Here is a 14856-nt window from a genome sequence, read left to right as displayed (position 1 = left end):
TTTTTTAACCAAGTCAAACAACTAATAATGGTCAAATAGGTCAAAATTGATTGATAGGCTAATTATTTACCAAATAGGGCCTAAAATTCAAAAAGCTACTCAAAGTAACATTTTTAATTAGTTTTTTGAGAAAAAAATTATACCAAACAGTTAATAGCTAATTTACAAAACACTTTTCTACAATCAGTTAATATTATCAACTAATTATACTTTCTAACCCAATCAGCTGTCAACTAACAACTATTTATCAAACATGGCCTTTATATTTATAATTTATATATTTTGATACTTATTTTTAGTAAACAAATTATGTACTCCCCCTGTCCCATTTTATGTGTCTAGTTCGGTTAACGAGGTTTGACTTAATTTATTTTTAATTTAATTTTTCATAATATTAAGTTTAGTGTTAATATACAAAAATTTATATATTTAGAAACTACACTAAACGTACTATTGAACACAAAAAAATCAAATTTAAAAACAAGTAAAATATAATAAAGAAAATAAACAAAGAAGAAAGAGTTAGTTTGACCGATGAATAGTAAGTATGACAGATAAAATGGGACACAAGGAGGACATATTACAATTATTAATATTATATACCTATTACAATTAACATATTATGTACATGCAATTATAATATTTACATTCAATTTAATTTGTTAACTGAAACTCTGAAAGTACATTAATTTACGCTAAATATTGCAATTAGACCTATCCAGGAATTTCATCCAAGTTGTTATTCATAGTTGATGTGTAGCCGTGTTGGTCTTAAAATAGGTTGTTGACATTCTTTTTGGGGTGAAATCTCAAAAATGCACCAACAAACTCCTTAAAAATGTGGTGGGCCAACGAGAAACTAAGTCAAGACTCAAGACTCAAGACTCACCGTCTTGGGTTAGGAACGGATCCATAAATTTTCTTCAATTTGGACAAACTATCAAAACTAATGAGACTTTTCTAAGGGCTATCTTATTAAAATTGGGTTTCTGCAGTAAATGGGTAGATCTTATAATGGAATGTGTGTCCTCTACGGAATACATGGTTATAAATAACAATGATCTGCTGGGTCCTATTTTTCATCAATGTGGCCTTAGACAAGGAGATCCTCTTTCTCCATACTTGTTTATTCTTGTCGCCGAAGGACTTAGTGCAATGCGCAAAAAGGTAGAGAATAGAGGACACATCCACGACATTCAGGTGGCTAGAGGGTCACCCAAGATTTACCATCTCTTGTTTGCCGATGACAGTTATTTGTTCTACAGAGCTAACTCTTCAAAAAGCCATGTCCTCAAATCAATCCTGGAAAATTATGCAGACGCATCTGGCCAACTGATTAATTTTGATAAATCTTCTCTAAACTTCAGCCCTAATGTGAGCGAGGAACTTAAAGAGTTGGTAAGGAATACCTTAGGGATAAGAAATTTGGGAAATGTAGGGAAATATATGGGACTTCCATCTCTTGTGGGAAGAAACAAGAAAGAGATTTTTTGTTTCATAAAGGATAAAATTCTTAGTAGGATCCACAGAACCATAGATTTCTTTCCAAAGCAGGAAAAGAAGTTTTATTAAAGAGTGTTATTCAAGTTATTCTCACTTACGCTATGAGTGTGTTATACTTACCAAAGGATCTGATTAGAGAAGTGGAAAATGTTATGAATACATTTTGGTGGGGGGCTGAACAGGGCAACAGAAAGGGAATAAGATAGAAGGCTTGGGGCGATCATTGAAGCCCCAAACAATGGGGAGGTCTTGGGTTTAGAAGATTAATCGACTTCAACATAGCCTTATTGTGTAAACAAGCATGGAGATTGATTCAATTCCCAGATTCCCTTGTGGCCAGAGTTCTGAAAGCTAAATACTATCCATAGTCTACGTTTTTAAAAGCTAGTAGGGGTTGCAATCCATCATTCACCTAGAGCAGTTTAAAAATCACCCAAGAAGTGCCTAAAAGGCATAGCAGATGGAGAGTTGAAAATGGGCAGTCTATCAAAATCTGGAGTGACAACTGGTTGCCTGATAAAGAGTATCCAAAGAATCACTACTCCTCCTTTTCTTTTTATAGAGAATGCCACCGTCTCCTCACTGATGTTTAATCAAGAACACAAATGGGATTTTGGTGCTATTTAAGATGTTTTTAATTCAAGGGATGCTCAACTAATCATCAATACCCCCCTCTCTCAATCAAATAGGCCTCACAAACTGATATGGATGCCTGAGGAAAAAGGTTCTTTCGCCGTAAAGAGTTGTTACAAAGTTATTGTAGGGGAGGAAAATCCTGCAAATAGAAAGGAATAGACCTTTCTTTGGAATATGAAAATTCCCCCCCTAGAGTGAAAATCTTTATGTGGCAAGCATGCACTAGCTGTCTCCCTACAACGGATCTTCTCCTGAATAGGAAGGTTAACTGCAGTTCTCTATGTGTTTTCTGCACAATGAGTAATGAATTTGTCGCTCACATATTCTTGGAATGTCCTTTAGCAGCTTCTTGTTGGGATTTGGCTCATTTGAATATTATGCATGGCACACAAATCTTGGGTGGTAAAATTTTTTGAAATAATGACAAAAGATCAACGTAGTAAATTTTTAATGATCTGTTGGTTCAACTGGGCTGCCAGGAATGATAAGTTTTGGAGCAACAAAGATACTTCAGCAAGTGCTATAGTGAGAAAAGCTACTTCATACCTCAGAGCTTGGAAAGAAGTAAATGACACGGAGGAAGTTCTCATAAACCAAAATCAAGCTTTCATTGACAAATGGATTAAACCTACTAGAGGAATGATGAAGTTAAATGTAGATACAATAGTAAATGTTGCTGGCCAAAGAATGGGTTTTGGTTGGATACTCAGAAATGAAAGTGGAGGCTTTGTGGGGGCCAAATCTATGCCAGGGATGAGTATCTTTTCCGTGAAGGAAGCGGAAGCCATGGCGCTAAAGGAGGCTCTAAGTTGGATTAAGCAACATCACTACGGAAATGTTCAAGTGGAGACCGACTGTCTTTCACTAATCTATGGCTTGCAGGAGTCCAACCAAGTTTCATAGTTTGATTTAATCTTATTAGATGTTAAAGATATCTTATCAGGTCTGTCTAATGTCTTTATTTCTTTTGCTAAGCGATCAGCGAATAGGATTGCCCATCTGTTAGCCTGGGAATCCCTTTCTATGTCTGATAGTAGAGAGTGGCTCTCCTCCCCTCCCTCTTTTATTGTTGAAACTTTTTTTTTTTCCTGAAGCTTGTGTTAATGAATTTCGTTACTGTTGTTTAAAAAAAAAATTAAAACTAATGAGATATTTTGAAATAAAATGAAACACTTAATGGCCGAACCATAAATATTGTTGACTATGGATGAAAAATCAAAATACATCAAAATGCGATAAAAAAAAATTCAAAACAACATATGAAATATAATTAATTAGATAAAATGGTTTGATTGAAAAACATTATAAATCACTCATCTCACTATTAATTAATATTTAAAAAATGAAAAAAACATTAAAATTCATGCTTTAGGTTTCAAACTCTTAACATTTGAGATGAAAGCAATATATATTTTATCATTTGGGCTAGCCTAACCTTTATTTAAATTTAGGTACATTTAGTAGAGAGCAAATTACCAAAATGGTCCCTCGATTATGTCGATTTCACCAATTTGGTCCTACTCATTTTGATTTGGCTAATTTCATCCTTCAACTATCAAAATTTTAGCCGTTTTAGTCCTCCGGTCACTTAGACATTAGATTTCCGGCGAGTGTAAGGTTAAATTGGTAATTTCAATGTATTTCTTCCTTCTTCTTTCACTACAGACAGCGCTGCACAACAGACCTCAGTGAGAGAAAGAAATAAAGAAAGAAAAGGAGAGAGAGAGGGGCAAAAGCAGGGAAGGGAAAAGAAAAACCTTCTTATTTCATCATTGCTTTCTTTTTCACTCCGTTTTTCTCTGTTCTCTTCTTGGCGTGATTTTTCAATCGCTATAATCATTGCAGACGACCTCTGCTTGTATTTTCGTAAAATCAAGAGAATTTTTAGTCAAATTCATTGCCATTTTTTCTGTTTTTCTGAGCTTCTCCTCCTTATTTGAGCGCTGCTACAAGGCGAAACTCCATGGATCTGGTATAGACTCTGAAAATCCACTCCCAAAGGGCAAGCATGGTGAGCAGAAATGCAACTTTTACTCTCTGTACTTTATAGTTTAGCTTTTTTTTTTGAGAACTTATAGTTTAGCTTTTATTTCTATTGATATTGATTCTTCTTTCTTTTTCTCAGGTTTTGCACTACTGGATTACAAGCAATGTGATAATTGAAGCAGATGACATGACCTTCCATCTTCACAAGATTTGTGTCCCCTCATTGGTCCAATCAAACTTTTGGTGTATATAGATTGACTCATGGAGTTGTTTCTGTGTTTTTTGTCGGCTCAGTTTCCTTTGATGTCGAAAAGTCGAAAGCTTCATGAATTGATAACAGAGCAGGTGACAAAACCCAGTGGTGTTAGAATCCAAAAACCAGATGCCACAGAGAGATAGAAGAGGAGGGTGTTGAGGACGAGGAGCTGCAATGTCACATCTTGCTCCCTAATTTTTCGGCCAGCTCCGAGACTTTGGAAGCCGCTGCCAAGTTCTGCTACGGCGCCAAGATTGACTTGTCGACATCCAATGTGGCTCCGCTCCGGTGCGCGGGCAAGCATTTGGAGATGATCGAGGAATATTCCGAGGAAAATCTCATCTCGAAGACGGAGACGGTTCTTTCCCTGTCTTCAAGAGCATTACCGGAGAAAAGCCAGTGGGTGCTAAGTGAAGTTCCAATAATATCCCTCAAAATAGATCGTCTAAGTGACCGGAGGACTAAAACGGTTAAAATTTTGATAGTTGAAGGATGGAATTAGCCAAATCAAAATGAGTAGGACCAAATTGGTGAAATCGACATAGTCGAGGGACCATTTTGGTAATTTTCTCATTTAGTAGATATAAACGTTTACTATGAGTTAATTACCGATTTGGTCCCTCGACTATGAGGATTTCACCACTTTGGTCCTTGACTTTCAAAATTGTCCGATTGCATCCTCGACTATGCAAACGTTAACCAAAATGGTCCTCAGTCTGTTTTTCCGTCTATTTTCAAGGGTAAAATAGGAAAATCAAATCCTCATCATCTTCTTCCTTAATAAAACACTCAATAAATCAGCAGTCACCTTCGGAGTTTCAACAGATCTTTGAATCTTGGATCTGTCGTCTTTGTTCCCACTGCATCAACCTCCGAAAATGGGGGTAATGTTTGCAGAGAATGTCTCGGCTCCACCGAGTAAGAATCCGTCAACCTCTAAGAATAGGGATAATATTGGGTAAATGGGGGAGTCTCAGTCTCAAGAGGCGAGACTGCCGGCCAAAGAAATTCAAAAATAGCCTAGTGCACAAGCTGTTTGTGAAAAAGCTGATAAGGGAAAAAAAGCCCGAATGATGGAAGAGCTGGTGGTATGGTTCGAGAAGGGAACCCTAGTGGTTCGAGAAATCAGGGGCAAAATGTTGGATGGTCTCAAAGAACCAGTGGCCGAGATTTCGCATCTCTGTTCACTACGGTGGGAGGAAGAGGTTAATCAACTGAACAAAATTGAGGACTACCTGTTAATTAATTGGGAAGTTCTCCTGGGGGAGACCTTCCTTGGATGAACTGAGAAGGTTCTTTGTAGCCAAATTCATGTTCAATAAATTCCAAAGAACAAAATTGGAGTAGTTTGTTTTCGTATGTTTAAGAGTCTTTAGAGTATGAACTTAGTTCTTATGCAATTGGGAGTGTATTCTTTAGCTTAATTACGTCTCTGAAGGTTTTTGGCAAGTAAAAAACAAAAAATAAAAAATAAAATTACATTTTTATCCTTAGTTTTAACGTATAATAAACGGCTGGTTGAAACGAGGACCATTTCGGAAAGAAATTACATAGTTGAGAATGCAATCAGACAATTTTGAAAGTCAAGGACCAAAGTGGTGAAATCCTCATAGTCGAGGGACCAAATCGGTAATTAACTCCGTTTACTATGTATATACATAAAGACCTACACATACAATATATATATATAAAGGGAATGAGGATAGGGGGAGGGGGGCAGCTGCCCAACTGTAGATCCGTCCTTGGTCCTAGGCACGACAACTCTGAGGGCGCCAGTGGCTGCAGGAGGCCTCCGCCCCTTGCCCGAGCCGGCCTTTCATATTGTGCTTGGTCCCTCATATCTCGTCTGGACATTCCCTACCCTTCCCATGATCTACGTATATTTTAGATCTCTCTTCTTGGATCAATCCATCATCATCTAGTATTACTCTTCTCCCAAACTTATTACTCACTATAAGAAGCTTTTGTAGTTATGTAGTATACACACATTGTAACATTATATAATGAAATTGGCACCAATGGCACATGGACATGATTAGATGTTTGACAAAACAAAATCCCTTCCTTCCATTAAAAAAAAAAGAAAAGAAAAGAAAAGAAAAGAAATGGGGTTCACATAAAATAAAACTATGCCCCAAACATCCCAAATTAATTACATCCAATCACCGCTCACCGTTGCTCTCCTTCGCCAATCGGCGCCGCCACCACCACCACCACCACTTTTCTCCTCTCATTTCTCCTACGACATACAAACCCTTAGCCCGCCCCCATTCCCCCTCCAATTCTCCGAATTCTATCCTCTGCGGTTCCCCTTCTGTCTGGATTTCCGGCCGATGATATGGCCGTGAATAACCAGGACTCCTGCTCGAGGTCGATCAACGAGACGGTGAATGGCTCCCACAACTTCACCATCCGGGGTTACTCTCTGGCCAAGGGCATGGGTCCTGGCAAGTACATCTCCAGCGACACCTTCTCCGTCGGCGGCTACGATTGGGCCGTCTACTTTTACCCCGACGGCAAGAACGTCGAGGATTCCTCCATCTACGTTTCCGTTTTCATCGCGCTCGCCAGCGAAGGCACCGACGTCAGGGCCTTGTTTGAGCTCACCTTGATGGATCACAGCGGGAGAGGGAAGCACAAAGTGCACTCCCATTTTGATCGGGCCCTCGAGAGCGGGCCTTATACTTTGAAATACAAAGGAAGTATGTGGTATGTATGTCCGCATACGCTACGCTGTGTTTTCCAGGTTTCCTATATCAATTATTCGTCCTTGTATGTATGTATTCATGTGGTTCGAATTAGGGTTTCGTTTTTTGCGTTAGGGTTTTCAATTTTTGTTTTATTTCCCGGTTTTCTGTTTATAATTTTTGATTGGGTTCATATGGCTCAAATTACGGCATAATTTCTGAGTTAGGGTTTTAAACATTTTATGTTGTTCTTGTTGCCTGGTATTATGTTCAGTGTATATTTGCCTACAATGTATATCTGTGGGGTGCCTATGCGTAATTGATGATTGGGTTTTGTGGGTATGCTATTGGGATTTAATAATTTCAAATTTTCAATGTTTTGTTATTTAGTTCTGTTTGGTACATGTATGCATGCGCTATATATTAGTGGTTTGCTTGTGTATATTTGGCAACTATATTCATGAGCCCTAACTCAGGCATCATTTCTTCACTTGGATGTTAAAATTCTGATTTGTTGTCCCCCAGCTTTTAAAATAGTTAATTACTAACCCATTGCATAATCTTGTAATAAAATTCTTAAAATTCTTATGCATACAACAAATAGTTAATTACTATTTGCGAACGTGATCCAGATCAAGCCAAACCCGATTTAATCTTGGGGAGAGATACCAAATGTTGTATGCAATAAAAAAATGGTAGCTTAGTATGGTTGTCTATTGAATGGATGCTGACTAATATTATTCTTATTAGCAATTGACTGATATTATAAAAAAAAAATTGAGTGTTTTTACTTCTCTATTACTTGTGAGTTTATTAATATTATTTTGTGGTGCTACTCTACGTTTTGTGCGTGCGTGGTTATTTGGTTTGATAATGCCAATGATAGAACCCTTATTGAGTTTCTGTGAAATTAAGAAACAGCAGAGTGGATTTGATGGATGGAGTAGAGTTCTAAAATTATAAAGGAGTGGATTTCCCTGGTATTTCTTCAATAAATTCCTATTAATATCTGCTTCCAAAAGAAAAGAGGTCTACAATGCTAATTTTGATATTTGACAAGCTTGAAAAGACCAAAATGTGTAGTCTGGAAAGACAATGAATTACTTCAAAAATCAAAATTCAATCTTGATTCCTCTATACCAATGTCTACCTATGCTTAAGTTTTGTTTATGACATTTCAAGTTTAGGTTATTTTGAAAATGTAGCTAAAAGTATAAAAGCCTAGAATGCAGAGGGGTACACTCAGAATAATTTCTATTTCGTAGTGGTGAACAATGTTCACAAAGACTATAACTTTATAGGAAAAGAAGGCTTTTAATTGGGAACATGGTTAGTGCACTATAAAATATTTCTTTTCAATAACGTGCTTGTCAGCTTAAACATTTTTAGTTCTGTCATGAAAAATGGATTGTGAGAAGTTTCTTTCTCAGACTAGCATTGTCAATCATTATACCTTAGTTATTGACATGAAAAAGTGAAAAACAATGAGATTCAAAGAAAGTAATTGAACAATTATAATTTTTGTAAACTTGCTAGCAATAAACAATTGCAAGCAAATTTAGGAACATAGAGTACACGTTTAAGTTCTATACTCTTGTATAATTTTATGAGACCCTTGCCAACAATAGAACAAATTTTTCAATCAACAGTCTGAATTTTTTCATTATCATAACAAGGAATATAAGAATGAAATAGATATTCTGGCTAGTCACATGGTTAGGGGATCTTGAATCAATGGTCCAAGGAGTGGAATTCAGGGCAGAAGAGGGGGCTATAGGATTTCTGCCTGAATGAAACAGGGAATAACTAGGAGTATCAGGGATTCCAATTGGTTGGCTTTCCATGAATTTGCTAGCTGGTATCTTGAGTGTGATGTGGCTTACTATAATGGTCAAATGATACTTGAGGCTTGTCATCAGTATTGCAACCACCAACATAAGCTTTAGCAGTGACTAAAGTTGAGTCTTTAATCACTTTAGTTGTCACTGTTTTAGTCTTGCTTGGCTTCATATATAATATATTCGCTATGTCCCTACCTCTGAAATAATGGCGTTGATTGAATGTAGTGGGCTTCTGCCAATAATCGTACAGCATAGCTCAGCAAACTCCAAGTTGAGTCCAGCAAGGAGTATGAAAACTTGACTGGTATCCAAAATAGTCATGTATCAAGTATTGTCTTTTGGGCATTTCCAGCCATGAACATTGAATGGGTCCAAGTCTTGCAAGATTTGCTTGAGGGAGCTGAAGTACTTGGTGAGAGAATTGTGACCTAGTCTATTTCATGCTAGGATCATGCACTTAGGATTGATTTCCCATATCAAGCAGAATACACCTGGGATAAGAGTTCTTTTGTTGTAGAACATCACAGGCAAATAATTGGAACTGATACATTCAGCATAACCATGGAGTATTCTGCATCCCAATTCCCAAGTTGTATGTGCATAGTCATTGTCTGGCTCCAGGATGTCTCATGTATAATAGACAATGCTGCCTTGTATACAGAATGTATATATGAACTGCTTGAGAGTAGTGTCTCCAATGAGCTGAATGGAGGTAATCTGGACTGGGGTGAGGTCCATCATAGGATGATATTCAAGAAGGGCATATGGATTGCAAGGGTTTTACGAGATTTGGTAGTATAAGTAGGGGGAATTCTGAAGCAACTTCTGACATGGTAAAATTTAAAAAAAAAAAAGAGTAGTTGTGGATCAGGCTGTTGGAGGAATTGGAGAAGGCTTTGCTATGAGACCATAAAAAATTGTGGCCTCACATTATAAGGGAAGAGTTACTCTAAATTAGGAAACAAACTAATATCTACAGTTACTCCTAAAATTTCTAGGAATTCTTATTGACAATAATTGAACTGTATCCTATCAGACCTGAAATTATTTAATCTGAGATTAGGGAACTAATTCTGGATTTCCTGCAGTAGCTACATGCATTTTCAATACCCAACGCCACTGGATCATATTAAGTATCACGATTATTCTGGCATTGGAATTAACAATTTTCTCTTACTTTCTAGCTGCTGTAATTGAGTATGCCCTACCTTCTTTAAATTGAAAAAGCCTCCACAATATGAAAGGCTAACTTTTTCCACGCATATTATGGTGTTTTCATGCATTCAATTCTTTCTTACATAGGAATAAGAATAGAAAGGACATTGGAAGAACTTGCCACACTTATCTTCTTCCTTGAATTTCAGGGGTTACAAGAGATTTTTCAAGCGAGCTACTTTAGAAGCCTCTGACTATATTAAGGATGATTGCCTTTCAATGCATTGTACTGTAGGAGTTGTCAGAACTCGGGTTGAAGGGCCAAAACAATATAGCATTTCTATTCCCGCCTCGGACATGGGCCTAAATCTCAAGTACTTGCTAGATTCTGAAGTTGGCAGTGATATAACTTTCCAGGTTGGAGAAGAGACATTTAAGGCTCACAAGTTAATCCTTGCTGCTCGTTCTCCTGTGTTCAAAGCCCAGTTCTTTGGCCTCATTGGAAATCCTAATACAGATAAAGTAGAACTTGAGGATATTGAACCATCAATATTTAAGGTAATTATATCTGTTCCTAAAATATTTTAATTTGTCCTGTTACTCAATAGTTTGATTTTACTATCCCATGCAGTTACATTTCTTTGCTTGATATCTGTACTGTCTTTCATTTAATCCAATAGATGCATATTCTATGCAAACATATAACAGTTTCTCATACCTAGTAAAATGACTGGTGGAATTGTCTAAAATTTGTAGGCTATGCTTCAATTTCTTTACACCGATCAGCTTCCGAATTTACATGAAATTATTGGCTCAACCTCAGCGTGCACTTCAACAATCATGATGCAACATTTATTGGCTGCAGCTGACCGGTTTGGTTTAGATAGACTGAAACAATTATGTGAGGCAAAATTGTGTGAAGAAGTAAATGTCGATACAGTGGCAACGACTCTTTCGCTAGCTGATCAGCATCGATGCCTCCAGCTTAAGACCATATGTTTGAAATTTGCAGCTACAAACTTGGGAGGTGCGCGTTGTTGGAAGACACATTGTGTGAATGGGTTAATTGGCTATTTTCCACTTTTAACAAAATTTGATTAAGTTTATTTACAATTTTTGACAAAGCATATCCAGAATATACTCAAAATAAGCCAAATCTTGATTACTCCAGATTTTCAAAACTACAGTTGCTCTAACAACTGAAAGATAACCTGACTTTATATGAAATTGACTCTTTTCTTCTGCAAGCCAATTTTTTTATTTTCTTGGTTGGAACAAATGGCATTTGATTTTCTAGTACAAGATATTATGGAGTGAGTTGCTCTCTATATTTTTTTTTGTACATGTCACTAAAATCTTGAACTCTTAATCAACAGTTGTTATGCAGTCTGAAGGGTTCAAGCACCTGGAAGAGAGCTGCCCCTCACTGTTGTCTGAGCTGTTGGAAACAGTTGCATCAATTGACGAAAAGGCAAGTCTAATCTCTAGCAGGAAGAGGAGTAGCAGCAGCATCTTTGGGGTAGACTTAGTACCCGATGGTGCTGCAGCAGAACCATTTAATCCTAATATGAGGTGTTTGCGGAGGCGGATGTAGTCTTGTAATTGCTATGCTAGGGGTGCAACGAACGCTGGCTGGCCTGGCCTGGCCTGGCCGTGTGATGGGCTATTTGAAAACTGCACTAATGGTTTTGTCCATATATTATATATTATATATTATATATATTAGTTTAAACTTATGTAGAAACATTTCTTGTGATTTTATGTTGTGTGAGGTTAGGCGTACGGACTGTGAATTGTTTTTGCATCCATGTTTTAGACATTCTAAGTGGGGTTAGATCAGAAGTAATGCTTACATTCTGTGTTCTACTAATCATGAATGTCTTTTATTAAACTCGGATAGTCGATAACACTAATGCAGAGTGTTGCATGTATCTTATGTGATATCTCCCTGACACAACATGTAGGATGCTAATCTCTCTCTCTCTCTCTCTGCTCATGATATTACAAAATGGCTTACAGGGAAACTTGGCATCGAACCCCGATTACTCTACCCTGAAGCAACTCATCGAGTCTTCCTGACAAGGCTGACAGATATGCCGAGGCCGGAGGACTTACTGGATGACCATGCCTCCCCGGAGTGAATGATATGATACGATACGATATGATGCAATGCAGTGAATGATATGATATGATACGATATGATATGATGCAATGCAGTTTAACAGTGTATGGGATGGGCGGGCTAATACCAAATTATCATGAGAATAGAATTCTTACCATATTCTCTTGATTATATAAGATTAAGATATGTAATACATATCTTAGATGTAGTTTGGAGAGCAACATATACTAACTGTAATTGTCCAATGAGGTGATTCTTTAATTGTAATATATACAGTGCTAGTTTTACCTCTACTAACTATTGCTTTTCACTTTGCAAATTTCACTTCAATTAGTGGTGCTCTCCTGAGCTTGGACCCCCCCAATAAGGGTCCGGAGAGGTTTCCAAAAATGATGTTTGGGCCCCATATAGACAATGATTTAACCCCAAAAATATCCAGAGGACCATCAACTCAAATGATTAACAAAAAAGACTTGGAGCACCACACCACTTGCCCCCCACTTTGTCTCACTAGTGGAGTTCGGTTCCGGCAAATCATATCAGGTCTACTTTGCAAGATGATTTTATTTTTAGCATATTACAAGTTAAAATAAATATGTATTAAATTAAAATTGAATTGAATTTACAATATACTAAAAATGGACATATATTTAGAGTTCATCTTACTACATAATTGAATAACTTTCTAATAAATCACAACGCATTATATTAAATACAATTTTTATAGCAAATAATAAATCTAAACATTAATGTCGATGAAAATTTTAGGTATGGAATTAAGGTCGCTCATGCAATTTTCACAAAAGATAGTTATCGAATTAGTTTCAAGGTTAGTTTTCATACTAGCATAAGTTACCGCATCTCTTCTTGTATTATAATAAAAAAAAAATTGAAATACTAATCAAATTTCAACATTTAGTACAAAAATATTAAATATTTAACATTTCTTGCATGCAATTATTTTAGAGCATCACTACTAGAGATTTTTTTGGGACTATGTTTGAGAAAAAAGTCAAAAAACTAGTGGTAGCAAAACACAATTGATGTGGAAAGCAAATTTAGAAGAAACTTATCTCTTGCAAAATCTTTATTTTGCTGGAGATGTTAGGAAAAAAAAAAAAAGAATAGTGCTACTTGAGAGTCAGAGTGGTCGCCAGCTGGCAGCCACTCTGACATTTAAACATACTTTAATGTTTTTTTAAATTGTCAGAATTTGTTTCTTTTTTCTTTTCTTTTTCTCAATTTTCTTTTTCCTCCCATATTCTATTTCCTAATCACACAAACAAAAACTCCTCAAAAACCATGAAAAAACTCCACTGATAAGGATGCTCTTATAGCTTCGATTCTAACTATTTGTTCAAGAAATTTCTATAATATGGCCAACAAACTTATATATTTGAAATTAAAAAAAAAACATGTTGAGTTTAATAGTTGAACTCATTATGTAAAGTATTCGTAGTACAATTTACATCTTATGTATGATTAACTGATTATTGTATATGAATGAAATTTGTCCAATATATATCATAACAAAAAAAATACACGAACTTTTATAAATAAATATAACCAAAATAACAAATCATGAATTTTTAAAAAAAAGAACAAATCATGAATAAATGTGTGGCAAAACAAATATAGTTTTTTGTTTTTTTTTTTTCTATGTAATTTGTTTCCCATCTCAAGTGTATGACTGATGAGAGCATGAGTTGACATGGATGTATATTTAGTGACAACACTTGGCCACGAGAAATGATTGGGGAGGACCGGAGGAGGACACGTGTCGATTTGTCCGAGGAAAGTCTCGCTGAGAGGCCGACCTTCCAGAAGCTTCTGCCCAACTACTGGCTGTAAACCTCCGAGCCATCGAATGGACAGAGACGAGCCACGTCACATCCCCACCACGTCAGCATCCCGCGTGGCACCCTCATTCGCCCGAAATTGATACTCCACCAGTTACTATTTTTCTGAATTTTTCTCACCAAACGCACTCACAATACACAAAATTACAAAATTCTCTCCTTCCAACTACTTTCGATTTTTCGAAGAGTGATTTTTTTTTTCTGTAATTTTTTTGGGGTTTTATTTTTTCTGTTTCGAGATTTTTTTTTTTTTTTGCTCGGAATGAATGGAAATGGTGGAGGTGGAAGTGGAGGGAGTGTGGAAATGGAGAGAGTAGTGTATATGTGGGGATATTTGCCGGGGGCTTTGCCGCAGCGCTCGCCGTTGTTGTCGCCCGTGGCGGTGAGTCTTCCGCCGACTATTGGTGCCGGAAGGTTCTGGAGAGATGTTTGCGGCGGTGGTTGCGGTTTTGCTATGGCCATTTCAGGTAGCATTTCTCCCTTATTTTTAATTTTTTTTTTCATTGGGGGAAAAACACTTACCAATCTACTACATTTTCGATTACATTTTTCGACCGTATTTTCCGGGAGAAGATGTGCTTCTGTAATGTTTGAGCAGCGCTTCCCTGAAATTTAGGCTAGTTTTATTTATTTTTTATTTTTTAGTTTATTTTTGTTGTGGAATCCATCGGCTTACTTTCGGAGTTGAAAATCCTGCCGGAGAGCTTGGAATATATATATATATATATATATATATATATATATATATATATATATATATATATATATATATATATATATATATATATATATATATATATATATATATATA

The 14856-nt window shown here is 36.6% G+C and overlaps 2 protein-coding genes across 8 annotated transcripts in view; both read left to right on the top strand.

Annotated features, from left to right (window-relative positions):
• The first annotated feature begins 6486 nt into the window (after positions 1 to 6486).
• On the top strand, positions 6487 to 12479 carry LOC116019872 (BTB/POZ and MATH domain-containing protein 3-like). Of its 3 annotated transcripts, XM_031260232.1 has the most exons (5): positions 6487 to 7090; positions 10274 to 10622; positions 10821 to 11091; positions 11441 to 11535; positions 12084 to 12479. In XM_031260232.1, exons 1-5 carry the CDS (start codon positions 6720 to 6722, stop codon positions 12141 to 12143), a joined length of 1146 nt encoding a protein of 381 aa, XP_031116092.1. In that variant the 5' UTR covers positions 6487 to 6719; the 3' UTR covers positions 12144 to 12479. The 3 variants fall into 3 exon arrangements, with proteins under 3 accessions (XP_031116092.1, XP_031116093.1, XP_031116091.1); XM_031260233.1 differs by lacking the exon at positions 12084 to 12479 and having other exon boundaries at positions 6488 to 7090; positions 11452 to 11534; XM_031260231.1 differs by lacking the exon at positions 12084 to 12479 and having other exon boundaries at positions 6489 to 7090; positions 11441 to 11995.
• A 1439-nt stretch (positions 12480 to 13918) lies between these two features.
• LOC116018917 (ultraviolet-B receptor UVR8-like) overlaps positions 13919 to 14856 on the top strand; it is a 6749-nt gene continuing 5811 nt past the window's right edge. For 2 of the 5 annotated variants that reach the window (XR_004098628.1, XM_031258959.1), the window contains exon 1: positions 13920 to 14512. Coding sequence is in view for 3 of the 5 variants with exons in the window: in XM_031258959.1 (XP_031114819.1) it covers positions 14308 to 14512 (205 nt within the window). In the remaining 2 variants the exon portion in view is untranslated. Of the gene's footprint in view, positions 14513 to 14856 lie in introns of all 5 variants that reach the window. The other 3 variants (XR_004098629.1, XM_031258957.1, XM_031258958.1) reach the window with 3 other exon arrangements.

The sequence above is a fragment of the Ipomoea triloba genome, chromosome 5 (assembly GCF_003576645.1).
Source record: "Ipomoea triloba cultivar NCNSP0323 chromosome 5, ASM357664v1".
Taxonomy (NCBI): Eukaryota; Viridiplantae; Streptophyta; class Magnoliopsida; order Solanales; family Convolvulaceae; genus Ipomoea; species Ipomoea triloba.
This window is presented reverse-complemented; position numbering and strand designations above follow the sequence as displayed.